The following is a 19,034-nucleotide window of genomic DNA, read 5'->3' as shown; positions in this document are numbered from 1 at the left end:
TGCTAGTCAGCCACGGTGATCTCCTTCTGTGCTTTGTGCATAAAAGTGGTCAGTGACTAATTTCCTCTAAGATGATATGATTATGAGGACAAAGGGAAATATGCATGGTCATCCTTGTGTCCATGTTTCAGGACTTTTTAAAATGATGTGATTAGAATTTATATACATTGCTGAGAGGTTTTCTCATGCTAGATTCAGTATTTTCTTTTTATATTCAAGACTTTATACCTTCCCACTCCCTTGAAATGAGGGCTCTCCAGTCATTTTATGGATTGGTAATACCTGAAGGAAAAGAAATGTGCAATACAAATATTATTTTAGTTATATAAGAGAAGGATACATACTTATAAAGAGAAAGAAGAGATACATACTGTATAAGAGAAAGAGAAAGAGAAAGAAATAAAAAAAGGTGGCTGTCACTGGTTATTTTCTAATGTTAGGGGAAGATACAGGTGTGGTGGAGTAGTGATAATGTCAATTGGGCAGGGTTCAATTTGCCAACACGCCACTGAGTATCTTTGGATAAAGGCATCTGCTAAATATCAGCATATTTGTTACTTGACCTTTTTTTAAATAAAAAGAAAACTGCCTGATGAAAAAACTCTATTAATTTAGGATAGTACCATGACAGTCTCCCTGGGGATTGTTTTGCATTCACTCTAGCCATATAACCAACCCATTCAGTAACATCACCCTTCTGCCCAACAAGAGGCAACTGTGCAGCAGGCAGACTGGAGCACACACATAAACAACATACACAAAGATAGCTTCAGTGCAACTGCCTCCGTGGGATATGTGGTCGGGAGGGCTGTGTTGGGTATGCAGAGATTTTTCAGAGCAGTCTAGCATCTGTGGAGCAGGTATGAATGTCAAAAATAGACCAATTTCCCTGATATAATAGAATCTTTTTTTTAGCTTTCAGATTAACACATTTCAAAGAATTTTACACCTTTTGATAAAATCACTTCAGTGGCCCATACCACTTAAATTCAAGCCATATGAGGCTTCAAATTGATTTAGCACATTTTGCGTATTTTTCCCCCCACAAAGAGATCGTTGTTCTTGTCCCCATTTCAACTGCAAAGCATGTCTTTAGGCCTAGGGAGTGTTTTGAAGGCCATATACAGTGGGGAGAATAAGTATTTGAACCCATGCTAAAGTTGTATAAAATGCTCATTGGCTCAATGGAAATGAAACCAGCTAATAGGCTAACTGAAAAACACACCATGCCAATCTCTAGGTATGAAGGGTATGTGATGATGTGGGGCTATTTTAATTCCAAAGGCCAAGGGAACTTTATCAGGATGCATAGTATCCTGGATCCATGAAATAAGTGGCCTTTAAAAATAAAAAAATCTGCCTGCCTCTATGGGAATTTAACATAGGGGTCAAATACTTTTCTGTAATTTAAGGAAGAACATTTATTTATTTATGATACATTCTTCATTCACTAAGAAAATTGGTGTCCTTCCTTTTTACTATTTGTTTTAATTAAGGCATTAAGATCAATTTCTAACAGATGTTTTTATATTTTTCTTTTTAATCAAAAAATTAATTTTAGCATGGGTTCAAATACTTTCCCACTCTCCCCACTGTATTTTCTATAACCGGTATGCAGGACATGCTATGCTATACTATTCACCTGTTGATAAAGCAAATAAATGAGTAAATTCATCCCAATGAAATGAGCCACTTAATCCTTACATGTAGCATTCATTGCTCAAGTAACAACGAGGACACTTAGGAAACTAGCAATTCCCTATCAACATCAAACTCACCACAGTGTATGTCTCTTCGACAGTCCTTTAGCCACCCATTCACAGGATAACCATGTCTGGCTTGATGCTTTCCTCACAAACACCTCACAGTATTCCAACCCAAACTAGGAGCTACTGCTCATCTCAAATGTATCGTTTAAGTTTTTGGCCCCTGAGCCATTTTGCAAGTAGGTCTGCACATCTCTAATGTTCTGATAGTAGTGTTAAGGTTCTGTCTACCATGGAAACCTAGAGTAGGGCAGCAGAGCATGTTCCAGAAGGGTAAACAGCAGCTATGTGGAGGCTTGGAACACTGCTGTGGTGACCTGCTTTGCCAGGGAATTCTACTCAGTGTTCCCTCTGTTCCGGCCGGCTTTTCCTCACGCTCCTCCTTCCCAGTAGCAGGTTACTGAATGCTAGGTTGTTTTTGCCTCCATATTTGAACAGGAAGTTGGGAGGGCCTGCTTACCCTGCTCCAGCCCCTCATAATAAAGCTACCCTTCTCTAAGGAGAGGAGTCAGTGAGAGAACTTCAATCAGTGAGATAACTTTTGCTTTGGCATTCAGGAACCTCTGAATGAACCATCAAAATGTTCATATCTTCAAACTATGAAGAATTATTCATTATAATTCCTTAATTGTACCTTAACATTCCATGATTACTGTGCGTTGCCTAACAAGATCTGCATAGCATTCAGGCTGCATGATCTAAAAATGGCATCAGGATTTCCCAGAATTACCCATTTGTTCATAATATCCTTGGTACTAAAAAGGTAATTTCATGAAACTGTAGTAGAATATAGTCAAGAAGCCCTTACAAAGGTATAGAATAGTGTAAATATTCTGTTCTGAAACATTTACAGCTTAAACTGTTTGAACTGTTGTTTAGATTTACTAAAATGTTGCAATACTCAGACATCAGGAAAGGCAATAAGAAAAGTTTTACAAAGTAAGCCCAATTCTGATATCCACACCTTGATGAACCAATCTGAGCACTGAGCAGTCTCACAAGAATATGGGGCGTTAAAAGATGTGATATAATATGGCACCAAGCCACGGAGTGCATTATCAAAACCTTAAAATGAATGTGAACATGTAATGGAAGCCAGTGTATTGAGGCCACAGAGATACTCATAAAACAATATGCAGCATGCAAACAAATTGCCCACTGTGGGAAATCTCTTACCAATAGCACAAGGAATTTAACACCTTTACTATTTGAAATTATAATCATTTCCTGCAACTGACCATTGCAAGATATCTACTCAGACCAAGACCAGGCCAATCATCTGACATTGTATTTGACACTGTAGTTGAAGTGAAATAAAGGAGTGTTTTAAAAGTGTACAAAGAAAGTGCTCAATTCACATGTAGTGACCGCTAGAGACGCTGCAGGTGGTGGTGACGTGGATGATGCAGTGATATTGCGATGAACTGACAGCAAGCCTACATAACATTGCTTCCCACATACTGCATTGCAAAATGACCGGCTGCAAATTTAACATGAGAAGAAGAAGTGTCAACTGTAGATATGACTGGAAACTAGACCAATGTTGAGATAAGAGAACTGTTGGCTACTCCTGCCGGAGATGAAATTGGTGATTGTCCGGATGAGTTTTAAAGGTGGAATTACTGACATGTCCAATCACGGCACACCCAGCCTTTCTTCTCCCCATATCGTAGGTCAGTTTTAGATGAATGAGCAAACAGAGGAATCAACGAGTTGTCCTTTCCTCAAAAAAAGTGTTTATTAGAAAATGACAAACCTTATAATGGGGCCTTGTTTGCATGTGTTCCAGTCATAGTAATAAAATGATAATCATCTGACAATTGAAACAACTCAAGACGAAAAATTTCAGAGCCACAAACCCAGACTACATAAGTCTACCATTCACTCACAACTGCATATAATGACAGAATGTATACACATTTTACAACAACAAGCGGACAGTGTACTATGAATAGCTTTCTGATAGACATTCACTGCCAAACACACAAGGATCAAATTCGGTCATGAGACTTGTGTTGTCCCCATGGAGAATTCTATATTAATCCACCAAGCACAGGGCTAGTTCTGACTTTGAAGTAAATCCAATTTAAAGAAACATGCATTTAACGTCTGACTGAAGACATTTCTGTTAACTGGAGTCGTGATGCCCCTCTAATCACAGATTTTTACACTGCCGTCTAAATCTCCAAAGGGTTCATTTAAGCAAAACTCTCCCTGTTTCAAGGTTCTTGTATCAGGAGGGAAAACGGGGAATAGTAAAGGCACGTTTGTCTACATCTGATGTTCATGGAAGACAGATGCTCTAAAGTGCACTTGAAATCGGGCACATTACTGAAACTGTACAAAATGACTACATACTACAACAGAGGCCACATCAAAAAGAAAGTAAGCATACTTAAGATAATGCTAACAATAAAGATATCATTTTCAAATAATAAAAACAGGTGTGACTGGTGAAGCAAAGTAGGCATAAGCTACTGAAAACACTGCAAAACTGATTGATACAACCCATATAAGTGAAACTGCTGTGTTCCGCATTTTGATGTAGCTGCATCATTGGCGATTTACTGATAAAGAGATTATTCATGTAATGTAAATACTCACTTTGGTACACAAAACAATAAAATATGAACAAAAAGACAAGAAACTCACAGGAAGTTCTGAAAATGTCCCAAACCCAGAGCAGGTTATAAGTCAGAAAACTACACGTCATGTCTAAAGACGAGGTAATAAGAGAGGTCCACAACTTCAGAGTTCAACATCCAGTGTTCTGACAGGAGTGGCCCGAAATTAGGATGATCAGATGGACTGATTAATAATCCACTTGACAAATGTGGTGAACACTGGCGAAGTTATAATCACAGATCATCAGTCCACAAAGGAAACAGAGACATTTAGTGGAAGGAGAAAATCATACATGGTTAGTGACAGGATACAAAACTTCTTTTGTTAAAAGGAAAAGGCAGTGTTTTGCCTAAGCCTTGATTAGGTCATAGACGTAGATGTGGAAGTCATCCTCAAACTTGATGAAGTACACAGAGGGCTTGGCCTCCACCTGCTGGATGACCAGGCCGATTCGCTTGCCCCCTTCCTCCCGACTGTACTCCACGTGTTTGCCCACTAGGCTGTCCACGACCTCTCCTGGCTCCGGCTCCTCTTGGGGCGACTCCTCTGCGGGGAAACACAACACAACGCAAAGCTCACCTTCAGCCACGAGAGGGCATGACTCAAAACAATATCTCCTACAATGCCATTTGGCACTTGCTACACCCGCTTGCAATCTAGGCAGTGCTTCAAACCACTGGTTATTCAGGGAACTTCATAACTGTAATAACTACACTACTGAAACATGCAGGGACAACTGCCTTTTCATCAGCAACTACAATGATGCCATCCAAACACTGAAGTGTTTATTAGTAACTCTACCAGTGTTGGACAACACAGTGTTCAGACAGTCAAACAGTATGGAAATTACATGGTGCTTCTAACTGCTCTCAACAAAAAAAAAATGAAATTACTCAAAATTAAATTAACCAAAACAATGTACATACACATATTTAGATCAGACTTAAGTGAAATACTGTACTGTACATCTTCAGTCTAGTTGAATTATTACGTCAGCATTTGACAAAAAAAAATTGTGATGCTAGTCAATATACTGTTTTTAAATTCTAAGCGGAGAGATAGAGAGCGAGATAGATAGATAGATACTTTATTGATCCCCAAGGGGAAATTCAAGGTCTCAGTAGCATACAGACATCACACACAACATGCACTTGCAGCAGAAAAAATAATATAAGTATATACAAATAAAAAAGCACCACTGAACACTGAAGAAAAAACACTAAAACACTAAAAAAAAATCTAAATATACTAAATCAAATATCCACAGTGTGCTTAAGAATGAATAAGCAAAGTAATACTATAGCACAGTGGTCCCCAAACTACGGCCCGCCACCTCATTTTAGGTGGCCCCCCAAAACATGTCCGTGGTATATAGGATCCGGCCCGCACGGGAGTACGACATCGTCAAACTATAACCTCCATAATTTCCCCATTCATTCTCTATGGCGGGTCTTAACAGTACACATGTAATACTCTTTTTGTCCACTGGTGGTTGTTTTGCCGCTGTTTCGCGTTTGCCATCGAAAACGGAATGAAATGTATAGTAGGCCTACCTGCAAACAATGTAAGAGGCCTCTGCTGACTGCATCAGTGCTCAAAGTATTCTAAAAATGTATCAATAACTAACTAACTTCTATTCAAGTCATAATTCTGGAACTTTCTGGTATAATTATTTATATTTTTATTCACTCGTTCAAATGTTCATACAGAGTTAACAAAGTTCTCATCAGGTGAGTGAAAGTTAGAATGGTGGTCATTTCAGATGTTTCTGCCACCACTTCATAAAACTCATAGTTTGAGAACTTTAAATTATTTGTAGGATATTGCTTGTTCACAACTTGAGCTGTGTATGCAAAGTTCAGAGTTCAAAATATACTTTTGGTACTCCCTGCTTATAGTTTTGAGAATGCTATTATTAGTATTATTTCATTTGAGCTACATTTTACACTGATATGGCATGATGGCAATATAAACACAGATAACAATGGTATTAAATTGCAATAGCCTATAGATTAAATGTAATGGAATATTCAACTAAGTGCCTTTGTTCACAGCGCTAAGCTATTTATGGTCACTGATATACTCCGAGTCTCTGGCCCTCTCTTAGAGCCAGGCATAGTGAGCTGGCCCTTGGAAGAAAAAGTTTGGGGACCACTGCTATAGCACTATAGCAGTGCAAGAATAGGTTCAAGTAATAGGGTTACAGCCATTGGTCAAGTATTAAGTATGGCCACAATCCAGGCTGTGGGAGGGAGGGGTTGTGCATGTGCTAATATAGCACGTAAACAGTGTAGCAGTAAAAACAGTAGGCCAGTGGACAGTCAGTAGTACACAAACATGGAAAAGGTGGAGAGGCAGACAGATTATGCAGAGAAGTCTATCTCCTCTTCCCTTTATGTCTGTTTATGTCCTATATGACATGATCATTGGTCCAAGCTGCCAAGGTAAAAAGTTCCCTCCCACGTCTGTCAACTTTCGGTTTTAAACAAGTTCGAGGGGAACCAAAAAACGACATTTATACAGTGGGCGTTGCTTTCAAATGGCCACTTCAGTCGAGCATTACGAGGCGTGAAGCTGCGTGAAGCTTTAGTACCACTTTCAGCCACTGTGCGTCGCTCTGCCACTGTACATCGCTCTTAATTTGCTGTCTACATTATTGTCAGTGTTGGGGGTAACGCAACTATGCAAATCAAAACAGTGTCTTGTGTGATAATTGAGCAAGTAGAGAAATAACTGTTCAGAATTAATATGTAGCCTTGGGTAGGCTTCTGCAGAAAACAATGTTGTTGGTGATTTAATACTATCTGGCAACGTTAACAGGCTACGCAATAGAGGCTTAGACAACTATGACCCATGTTTTGGTTTCATAAATTAAATTGCCCTATTTCTTGACTGCAATGTAGTCAATTGACTGCTTGATATGTCATTTTTATTTTTCTGTACAATAAACAAATACATCTGCTTTATGCCGCAGAATTACATTCATATTTGGCTGACTTCTGCAGACGCGCAAAAAAACACTGCCACTTTCCTCCCCATATTCCACTGATCACACATCAGCGGTGCGTTTCCCAAAAGCTAACTACGCTTAACCCAGATTCGAACTCTTGGACAGGGGACTGATAACTGCTGCGTAACGGCGGCTGTCATCAGCAGGCCTTAACGCACTGCGCCACAGAATTGACGGCGTGGGTGAATAGGGGATAAATAACAATAGAGTACACAACTGTTTCACCAGCACATTTAAATGACACGTGTTAAACGTTAATTCAAAGCAGTGGTTAATTTACAAGGTCAGTCTATATGAACCAATGAATTAACTTGATGACCCTGAGAAAAACAGATTTCACAGATTAAACTAAGGTAGTCCATCATTAAGTCTCTGTTACTGTATGTGCAGGTGTGCCCGTCACGTGCTACTAAACGTCATTAACCACCTTAGTCCAGACGACTGAAGTTTGGAAACCATCATGGTCCAAACTTACAAGTACCATGTAAGTACGACAGTTTTGGGAAACAGTCGTAACTTACATGTTGGTTAGTTGAACGATGCATCGTACCACATTAGTAAAAAGCTAACCTCCGTAGGTGTACGGGAATCACACCCCTGTTTATTTTCTTTTATGAAGCCTACAGTAGATCACCTGCCACATTCTCACTTGCAATAGAAAGATGCAATAGCCATTGGTCAAGTATTGAGTATAAACCAATTAAGATAGTAGCCTATACAAAAAGTACTTCATACGATCATAAAAATTTGTTAAAACGAATAGCAATTTGCAATTTGACAAAACACTGGATTAAATATCGTAGGCACAGGAGAAAACTTGTACATCCATTGGCCCGTGGGGAGATCACATGCCAGTTGCCTCCCTTCAGTGCTATGACTCTGTTGATGACTTTGTCCAGGCCTCAGGCCCCTCCTTCTGGACAATAGGCCAGAGGTGGAAAGGTGAATTGTTGGGGGCAGGGCCAGATTAACAATTCATAGAAACACACACACACACACACACACACACGACACAGAGCATTTCCAATTCAAAAGGGAAAGCACTGCTCATTGCAAAATGCAGAATGCAGAACCTTTAAAAGGTAATCACTGTGGGGTGCGGTAGCCTACTCTCTGGGATTTAACTCAAGCAATATAACCATACAAATGTTTCAAAATGAGTAATTTCGGCTTTGTCTGAACTGGCCATTGTAGGCTACGTAAAAAATAAACAAGTAGGCCTATCCCCTATCCAATGATATCGGCAAATGTTTGTTTTCCAAAGTAAGAATTTCACTTTCGACAATGAATAGCTCATTACACTTATGTTACTGTTAAACGTAGGCCTAACTGGTATCATAACAAACATTATTCTATGTCCTAAAAACTGGCATTTTATGGCATTGTGTCATGTAAGGTCGTTGCAAAATCTAGAGAAATGTGTGAGGTGGTCAGCGGGGGACAATTGAGACACACATTGGATTGTGTTACTTGAACATTCCACACTATCCACAGCTGTGGTATCGGGGGCAGGAGGATTACTGTTAGCGCAGGCTTTATATAAAATTCTTCAACAGAAGGCCTGCCTTGAATGCAGGCTTGCCCAAAATAAAGGCCTGTGGTTTGCGCAGCCTACAGTAAGTAGGTTAAATAACAGACCCGCCACAATGTGCGGTATGATGATTTTTTACGAGCAAGATGTTTTTGGTGCCCTACGCGCACTGCATGTTCTTAAATAACAATGATCATCCATAGCCTAATATTCAACCATTATTTTGTGTAAATTGGCTATGCATTGGGTTAGACACCAGGGGCCATATTCACAAAACCTTTTATCTTACCACTAGGAGTAGGCTACTCCTAAATAGCAATAAAATATTTTAGCTAGGAGTTTCTCTTATTAAGTTATTCACAAAGCCTTTCAGACCTACTCTTAGTAAGGAAAAATGACAACTCCTGAACAGATTCTGGAGCGGAGCGCTCTAGAATCTTTGACTAAGAGTGAGTGAGTCTTCGTTGCTATGGATGACGTTATTACTCATGCACGAGCTTGACTGAAATGACCACCTTGATTGGCTGATGATTGTAACGCGGGAATGATTCCAAACACCTCCCTTACGATGATGAGTGGCAGGTGACAGGTCTGAGAATGCGTGTGCTACACAAGGACGGAAGATGATAAATAACTGAATAAAAAGGCCTAGCCTAAGTGAATCAAGAGTAAGGCAAAACAAATAGCCTAGTAGCCTAATGAAACATAAGGATTGATGTAGTATCTTTGTAACATTATTCAATTAATCTGTTACTATGCCTAGGGCCTATGCCTACGTTTGCAAAAGAGAACATTTTAATTTGATTCACAATAATGTTACATTTAATTTACATGTTGACAATGAGTAGCTTAGTTTTGGTTGTTGTTGGTGGCGTTATTGCATGTTAGTTATGCCTACAATGCAAGATTGCTTCCTCACGATTGGAAGCTCCTGTAGCCGCATAGGATTTCAAAACATGGCGAAATGCCACAAAACCGGTTTGTGAATAGGTCTGTGAGTTAGGAGTCCTCTCGACTTCTTTTAAGCTGTCACAGGTGTGATTTGTTGGGGGCAGGGCCGGATTAACTGGGCACAAATGTCTGATGGCCCCCCCTGCCACCCAGCCAATGTGAATCAGGCGGTCAGTTAATAGGCCTATATCGTGAAGATTTTTCTTGCCATCTAAGGCACGAGCGCATCTGTGAGGCCAAGCCTCACCAAGTAGCCCGTTTGTTTACAACTAACATTACATTTAATTAATTAATTTAACTATGCCGAAATAGTTTTCAACATTTTGAATATTAGTGTCAGGTGAATTAGGAAATGTTCTCAAAGTAGCCTTATGGCTGAAAGCTGCTTGGGATAGATTGCTGCTGGGCTATATGTCTTGGTTCATGTCTGTTAACAACTCATTGCAGTCCTCGCAGTTGCATCCATCCGCCCTTCTATGAAATGAAAAAGACGAAGGCTACCTGCAAGCTGGCCTATGATTTCATTGCTGAGTTTGCGGCAAAAAGCAAGATGTTTTTTTTCTGAGTCAGGATATGGCGAGTCAATGTCATTTATTTGTCCAATGGTAGCCTACAGACCAGTGTCCATAGTGCACAATGTATCAATAGTTTGAATGTCATGTGTGTTTCAACTCATTGACAAATAGCGTTCAGCATGATTCATGCCCAAATAATTCCCCGTTAAAGTGTTCGCCTTTGTAGTTTGGTTTCGTGATGGCCTATGATAAATGGCTTATGGCCAAATATGTGACTCAGCTAATGTTATAGGCTATAAAATTTCCCCTCTTAAAGACAAGCTGGTGTAGCCTTTAGCCTAGGCCTACTATTAAAATGCACTGTCAATAGGCTATTGCATGATTTCATGCAAGAAAAGAGTGAAAAGGGCCTCGCACTTGTCAAGTTCGCACAGGGCCTAGCACCCCCTTGCGACGGCCCTGCAGCTCCTCCTAAGACGGGGAAAAAAGTTAAAATACAGTACGTGATAAACCCGGAAAAAGTTGACAGGTAGGCTATGTATCGGTCCCGGTGATTATTTATGAAATTGTGCAAACGACAGCCTTTTCAAGGCATTTTAAGAAAGGAGTGGTAGCATGCAAGCTCCCAAATTGACCCAGTAGCCAACAGAAGGCATCAATAAATTGAAGGGGAGGGTCATGTGTTTTTTCATAATCACTTTGGAGGGTCATAGAAAAATTTCTTGCTGGCGAGGGAGGGTCACGTCTTTTTTGACTAATGCTCCCAAAACTCCTCCGGTAGCCCCTAATGAAGTAAACTTGTGACCATCAAAAATTGTTTATCGCCTGTAACTCCGTGATAATAGGACGTAACAGGAAGGCATTTGGCTGAGCAACGGAAGTTAATATGCTCTATATTTTGTCCAAATGATGTCTGTCTATCATCGTTGCACTCGGAGAAAACCAGAATGTTTAATTTGTCCTGCGTTTCTTCTACGGCTGCAAACGGGATTCACTCGCAGTTAACCAAATATTTCTTTATTAGGGCAGGGCAGGCATATTTCTGGCTATTAAATTATTTCTAAACCAGTCTGCTAAAGTCTGTAGTGAAGTCTGTGTAGGGTTTTCCAGGCTCCATTTCTTTTTACGAGACACCCTGCTCACTTGAGACATCTGCCGGTTGTTTGGGTCGTTGCAGCGTCACTGTAAAAATACAAATTAAAGTCGCGTGATACCGTGCGATCCCGCGCGAGGGAAGCTGGCCAAATCGAAGCACTGCCCACTGTATGCTGGAATTATCATGAACTACCATGCAAACTGTTTAAAGAAAAGTTCATGCCTGTTTTGTTCACGCACTGTATAATAAGTATTCATTCATCTTCGTCTCGAGAACTATCATACATTACCTCATTATCAGGGTCAATAAGTGGGAAGAGTCCATGTTCATTTGGTAGGCTTATAAGCTCATATTCTCTGCAATTTACGTGTCTGTTTATTCAAGCCTAAGGGGTGGTGCGCCTTAACATCAGTAATTGACGTCTCTTAAAAGTGATACGTGAGTGAGCAGGACATCTCATCTCTCATATCGCTCTCTCCTTCATTCCTCCGATCCTCGTTTCCTTCACAAAATTAATTGGGAGGTGGTGTTAGGACCGGAGGAAGGAAGGAGGGAAGGAAGGATAGACAAAGACAGATGAGAAAACCCCTTTGTCCCCTTATACGCTTACAGTATGTGACATTTTTTATGTTTTCTGCCCGAAAATGAGTCTTTGGCGGTAGGAAGTTCAGAAAGTTGCTGTGAGTGAATGGAGCAATAGCTTACTTCGTTTCCCAAAAGACATAGACATCCATCGGCAGTGGATTGCCAAAATAAAGCAAGATGTTGGACCAAATTTTTACATTTTGCTGAGATAGCACGCCAATCATTCTCTTACCTTCTGGGTGATGATGTACCCTCTATCCTATTCGCCTTATTCACCCGGCGGCCAAAACCAGGCTAAAGGGTACACTTGCCATTACACCTCAGTCCAGCAGATGGTGTTGGTAATGCACTCCGTTTGCAAACTGCCGAAAAAAAAGCTCACCGAAAAGGAAGAAGGGTTCACTGGCCTGTTCTTCTTTAGTGAGGTTTTTTTTTTAGCAGTTTGCAAACGGTGTGCATTACCACCACCATCTGCTGGACTGAGGTGTAATGGCAAGTGTACCCCTTACAGGGTTCCTACAGATTTTCCATTTCAAAATTCCATACTTTTTCCATACTCAAATGTTCAAACTTCTCGGTAGATTTTTCTGACCGTATTCTAGATATTGTCAATGGAGTGTTCTATTAGCATTGTGAAGAGCTGTATAATCAGTGTTTGGAATAACGCCGTTTAAAAGAACATCGTTAGGTAACGACGTTATTTTTTCAGTAACGGGGTAATCTAACTAATTATTTTTCCCGTCGTTACAACGCCGTTAACGTTACTGGATGTTAAATGCGGTGCGTTACTATGCATTGATTGAATAAACTGTGTAATCCGAACGCACCCCTGGCTCACAGCTAGTGAGGAGGTGGGTTAATAACGACGTAGGCGATTATAATTGGCTAAGGCAGAGTCATGTTTCATGATAGCCAATTAGAGCCAGTGTTTTTACACACTTGCCAGCACACGCGCCACACACACACACACGCAACACTAAAAGAGATTCGACGAAACAGCAGGTCAGGAGCAATCCGACGATGAAAAGTTGGCATTTTCAAGGTGGAGATATAAGCACTACTTTAAATTCATTGTGGTCAAAGGCAAGAACGTGCATGTAATGTGTACATTATGTCGAAGCGAAGACTGTGTCGACATCTGTTGTAAGCAACTGTAATTTAATGAAGCATCTCACACACGCATCTAAAGCTAGTGGCCAAAAAACACCGATACCTCCACCACAGATGATAGCTCGCCATCCACTAGCAAAGAAGGACTCGGAGCAAAGTCCTCCAAGCAGCAAAAGCTCGATCTTTCTGCCTCACAACAAAAACCTATGACACAGGCTGAAGTCAACCGTAGGTCTGTGGATGTGCAATATCTTTGAATTTCCCCTTTGGGATTAATAAATCATCTATCTATCTATCTATCTATCTATCCAATAAATATCGAAAGTTATGTAGCCTACAAACACCTGTCTGTTCTACTCATCTCAACTGGCTGCTCAAAACTGCTCAAAAAAATCCAAATTTTTTGACATATAGCAACTTTTTTTTGTAACAGTAACGCAAATAGTTACTTTCCCTGGTAACGAGTTACTCTTATCACAGAGTAATTCAGTTACTAACTCAATTACTTTTTGGAACAAGTAGTGAGTAACTATAACTAATTACTTTTTTAAAGTAACGTTCCCAACACTGTGTATAATAATGTTTATTATTAACTCGTTAGCCCTCAGAAAACACTTGCCCATTGTTGGATACTTTTCAATGGGGAAGTGCTGTGTTGGAAGGTGCACTCACATTTGATACAGCATACCACATATGTTGGAGACTAGTGCACTGCTGGCAGAGGCCTCAGAAATCACCGTAAACAGTATTATTTGTTTGCAATAACAGTTTATCAGATAATGCAGTATCCATGTCTTGGTAACTTTTACAAAATCAAAAAAGTCTACCAGTGTTTTAGCCGAAAATAGCAGAGCTAGGTATAGGGCACGTGCATAGAACTGGGGTTTTCGATTTGGTTTTGGTACCAGGGTCCCCTTGTGGGAGAGATTTTTTTTCTGAGGACCCCCATTCAATTGTATCTTGATGATGTGAACTGACATCTTAAGCTACACAACAGTAGGAACGGTTTATTATGACCTGAGTGAAGTGATTAGTACTGTAGATGCAATAGTCTGGAAACACAAATATTTCTCCATACCCTTGTTTCTTTTTTCCATACTTATCCAGACCTGGAAATTACTAAAATCAAATTCCATACTTTTCCAGGTTTTCCATAATGCGTAGGAACCCTGCCCTTAGCCCCGTTCTGGTCGCCGGGTGAATAAGGCGAATTAATGTATCCTTTTATACTGATCTCTGTTCAAAATGGTGATCACGTGATATAAGCATATTGCCAGCGAGACTGTTGTTGTTTAAAGGCAACATGGGTCCATCATGCCCCACTCACCTGGAATAAACCGGAGGTCCCCTGATTTGAGGTCATCAAAAAGCTGGTACATATATAGAACAGGGTCCTTCTCATAGGTGATGAAGAACCAGGGGGTCATGATAGGAGCTCGGGCGAGCACCATCCCCCTCCATTCATCCTTGGAGCCATCTTCATTCTCAAACTTGTGCTGCACAGCCCGGCCCAGCATGGACCTTGCCTGCTTGTTGTCAATCGCCCGGTAAGAGTCTGCAACACATCAGGGAGCAAAGAGCTGCAGTTGAGGTGCTGGTCTGTACATGACATATTAGCCAATACATGGAGGTATGCTATAAACTCTTCAACAGATAAGGAGAAGGTTTTGAGATTGTTTCAGGTAGTCTCAGACACAGGTATAGGTCCACACATGGCTATATTCTTTATAGGGGTGTCACAATTTTGATTCAAAGTCAAAATCCATCGAAATTATATCTTAATCTCGAACTTCTAACTCAAAGGTAGAATCGACGATGTAGCCACACCCCCAATGTCACATCCAGCATGTATGCCAAGAGACGCAAAACACTCCTCCAACTTTAGGCAAAAAAAACATCAACCGACTGAATTCGAAGCCCCTCTTGCTACTCTGAAAGCAACGGTGTGGAAGTAGGTCAAAAGACCAAAAAAGTAAACATAAGGAATGCATTAATAGTAATATATAAAAAAATACTGTGACCCATAAAATTATATTTGGGACTCAAGCAAATGCAAAAAGCCACCCACTGCTATTCAACCAGTGTATACAGATCTAATAAACTTTAAGTACAAGTGAGCAATACTTACCAATGCGATTTGACACTATCTCCAGTTTCTGCACACGACCATCTTTCAGCAGCTCGATGCCATAGACACAGTCCACATTTTCATACTTGACCAGGTAGAGGGAGGGAAGGATGGTGACCTGGTCTAGTACGATGCCTTTCCAGCGGGAGATTTTTCCCGGGGCATCTCTCCAGCCATGTTGGATTTGACAGCCAACCAAGCTCTTAAGGGGGTCAACAACCGCACCAGGCCGGGCTGGGCCCTCATGTTCCCTTTACAAATAATAATAATAATAATAATAAAAATGTAATTAATGTATTTAATGATATCCTTGTCTTCAACAAATTTCTTTCATTGTTGTCCTTATCAGGATAACTCCTTTCCATTTGTCATACAACATGTCAATCAATGTACCACAACAATGACAACAGATTTATCAAAACTATCCTTTGTGACACAGACAGCAGTTTTGCTGCAGAACTGGAGCTGTGATATATTTGAAATGATTTGCTACTGAAACATAATGGCTATTGCAAGATTTTGTCATTGTATGATAATGGATGACTGTTTTGGACAAGAGTGGCATGAGTCCGGTTCATAAATGTGGATTTGTTTACAAACCAGCAAACATAACCGCCGAAGAGCCACATCGACTGACAAGGTAATATTACACGATTTCATACAAACAGTAGGCGATTGCACACTTGCCGTAAAGCAATTCCTGATTCTTCAGGTCAGGGAAGAGCAAGTTGCAGGTCGGTTCTGCAATTCTCCCTATTACAAGTTAGTTTACCATCAAAATGAATTTGAAGCGGTTATATTAAGATATTAAGGTAGCATAGGATGTGTTTAAATTCTTCTACCTTCTTTGGGTTATTAATACTATATAAAACCATTAAATCATACAATATATTCAGCAATGTTAGTGTATGATTCACATTGCATACTTAGATATCTTTGTGCATTTAAAAAAAACAAAAAAACAATTTCCTATTTATTAATTTGTTTGACAACAAATGTTTCAACATCTAGACTACAGGCAGACTTAAAAGTGTGCATCCTTTAGTTAAAAGTATGGCAAGTCTAAGCTTAGATCATGATCATCTTTCAATGCCTGTTGACTGAATCAATAATCTTAATACTCTGATGGCTGTACTTTATTCTCGACAAGGCCAATTCTCCAATTAATAGACAGAGTCTTTTGGATGCATTTGCAAAGATAGAAATGAATCAGACTTACTTGAAAGAGTTCTTGCGCTTCATTCTTCCTGGGGTTAGACCATGACCTGTAATTACAAAGACGTCTGCTGCAAACACTACAACATCCAAGTCTGACATATTTGCTTAGTTTCTACAGACTTTAACCAAATAAACCTTAATCACACCTTGAGATTGCATTTAGTAATCAGTGTAGTAGTACACCAAGCTTGAGCTTAGATCACCACCCCAAAAAACACTATCAACTGTCAAAATGTACTATACAATTTCTAAATATAAATGACTAAGCGTATTACTTGACATATAAGGTTCTAGACAATGATATCATTTTGAAAATAGTTGCACTCCCCTTTAAGCTGGGGAAAAAAGGCTTTCAGCATATTCAATTGCTTGGTTGTCTGACACCTCACCACTAGATGCCACTAAAAATGACACACTTCTCCTTTATTGGTTCCCAGTTGAACAGTAGTGGGCAGGAGGGAAAATAGCTTTGTTTTCATTGGCTTTCACAGTAATAAAGTAATATCTGTCAGCTAGCCAAAAAGCCCAACTATGGCTTGTTTTTAGGAGAGCATTCTAAATTCAGCAAATCCCCACAAATTAATTTGTTTGCTACTTTAATACAGCTAACACTACACAAACTTGTTACAGCCTAGGCATATGGCACATCAAATGTCATGTTTTCAGAATCATCATATTGAACATGCTCAAATTGACTGAGAGTTAACCTAACAGTTACTATTGTCTCATTGCATTCCATTTTAATGACCAAGTGTCTGTCTGCTTCCAAACAGCGTTTGAGGGAGACTTGGCTTGTTGCAATCTCGCAACAAACTAACGTTACAAGCCAATTTAGGGTAGGCCGTGAAAAAAGCGAACAAATACAAACTCAGAGGAAATAAATATATATTGTCCTGACTAAAATTCACCAACACCACCGAGAGAGCCAAGTTAGTTCTGTTCGAATGCAAACCCACACACTGTTGTGATTTCAGAGGTGCTAAACTTCAAAGCCATATGTAACTAGAATCTAGGTCAAATAAATCTGTGGAAATCAACTACGCCCAATTTGTGCACAGAACATTTAGAGTTAACGTTTAGTAGCATAATGTCAACAGCCACTTGATAAAAATGACTTGCAGAAATCTTTGCTTGTGTTGAATAATAACATGGAAAAATAGCTGCAGAAGTCTCGTCTGACTGGTAACTACTTTGTCTGCTGATTATGTTGTGTGAGGAAAAAACATTAGCTAAATGTGCACACAACAACGACATTGGTAAACCCCACATTTTCGGAGAGTTGCAGACGATAAGTCAGTAGGTGTGATCAAAAGCCATAGTAAGGGCATGGCGCTACAACGGCCATTCCTTGTCCTCCTGCAACTCTAGCTACAAAAGACAAATTGGCTGGAACATAATGGTTGCAAAAGCCATGCGTGAAACAGTTCCTTACCAGACTGTTACTCGTTCGGAAGGCTAAGGTTTAACCGTGGCTTGCCAAAACCACAACCCTCCCCGGGGATTACGAAGAAGCAGTGGGAAATATCACAATCCTGAGAAACTACAACCAATAGCTAGTTAGTAGTTTGTTAGCCAGCTAGCTTGTCTAACTAGTGATGGCTGAAGAGGAGATATACTTTGGTACGCATGCGCCACAAAAAGGCACCGGAGACGACTTGCCAGCCCCTCTGACCTTTTTGTGAATTACCATCACCACCTATTTTTTATACTAACCCACCTATGTGCTAGAATCCAGATTTAGGTAATTTTGGCGGGTTTAAGTTTTAAGCACATATGCCTGAACTGAACACAAAACGTTGTGGGCTACACGTTTGTATAGCTACAGTTAATGAAAACTGTATGATTTCTCCTATGCACACAAAGGCTCATTTCGTAAATTGTGTTCACAAAATGTTAAAAACTATGCTAATGAGTACTTCACCTTTGTGCAGACAGCCTAACCCATCCACCCGTAGCGCTAGGTGTAAAATATCAAAAGATGCTGATTGAAAAGCATGATTCTGCATGACACTGGGGGTCACAGTAAAACACAAACTAAATTATGCCGTTTTATCACACATTTCAACAAGCAGACTATAATGCAACTGATGTCACAAGCTCTGAAGGAGCGTGTAGCTAGGCTATATGCTGACTAAAGCAATGTCCGTCAGAGCACTGACCATGAACTGGATGTAAAGGTGAAGTGCTCTCTAATTATGGGAGTAGAATTGTCTCAAAGATTTGTACATACTTATAATATATAAATATATATATTATAATATTAATATTATATTAAATATTATATATACATATAAAATATATGCACAAATATGTGTAGCCTATTTGTAAATACACAAACACACAAATGTGACATACAAATATATAAAGTAATTTGTACAAATATACGTGTATTTGTAAATATATTTTTGACATCTACAAATAAATATGTTTGGCTTTGTGTGTGGGAGGCTGCATTTGTTGATCACATTTTGTGGATTTGTGGATGACGTAATTTTGAGA

General features: G+C 39.8%; 1 protein-coding gene across 1 annotated transcript; it reads right to left on the bottom strand.

Moving 5' to 3' along the window:
• Positions 1-3,479: 3,479 nt before the first annotated feature.
• On the bottom strand, positions 3,480-18,135 carry LOC143105700 (spindlin-W-like). Its single transcript, XM_076269780.1, has 5 exons — positions 17,968-18,135; positions 16,537-16,582; positions 15,318-15,568; positions 14,517-14,744; positions 3,480-4,937 (listed from the first exon to the last, which is right to left on the bottom strand). Exons 2-5 carry the CDS (start codon positions 16,557-16,559, stop codon positions 4,741-4,743), a joined length of 699 nt encoding a protein of 232 aa, XP_076125895.1. The 5' UTR covers positions 16,560-16,582; positions 17,968-18,135; the 3' UTR covers positions 3,480-4,740.
• Positions 18,136-19,034: the final 899 nt, after the last annotated feature.

Source organism: Alosa pseudoharengus, unplaced genomic scaffold, assembly GCF_046254945.1.
Source record: "Alosa pseudoharengus isolate Yale_2024_CS ecotype anadromous, Long Island Sound unplaced genomic scaffold, YU_APseudo_1.1 YU_APseudo_1.1_scf_6, whole genome shotgun sequence".
NCBI lineage: Eukaryota > Metazoa > Chordata > Actinopteri > Clupeiformes > Clupeidae > Alosa > Alosa pseudoharengus.
Note: the sequence above shows the minus strand (reverse complement) of the source record. Positions and strands in the feature narration are given on the sequence as shown.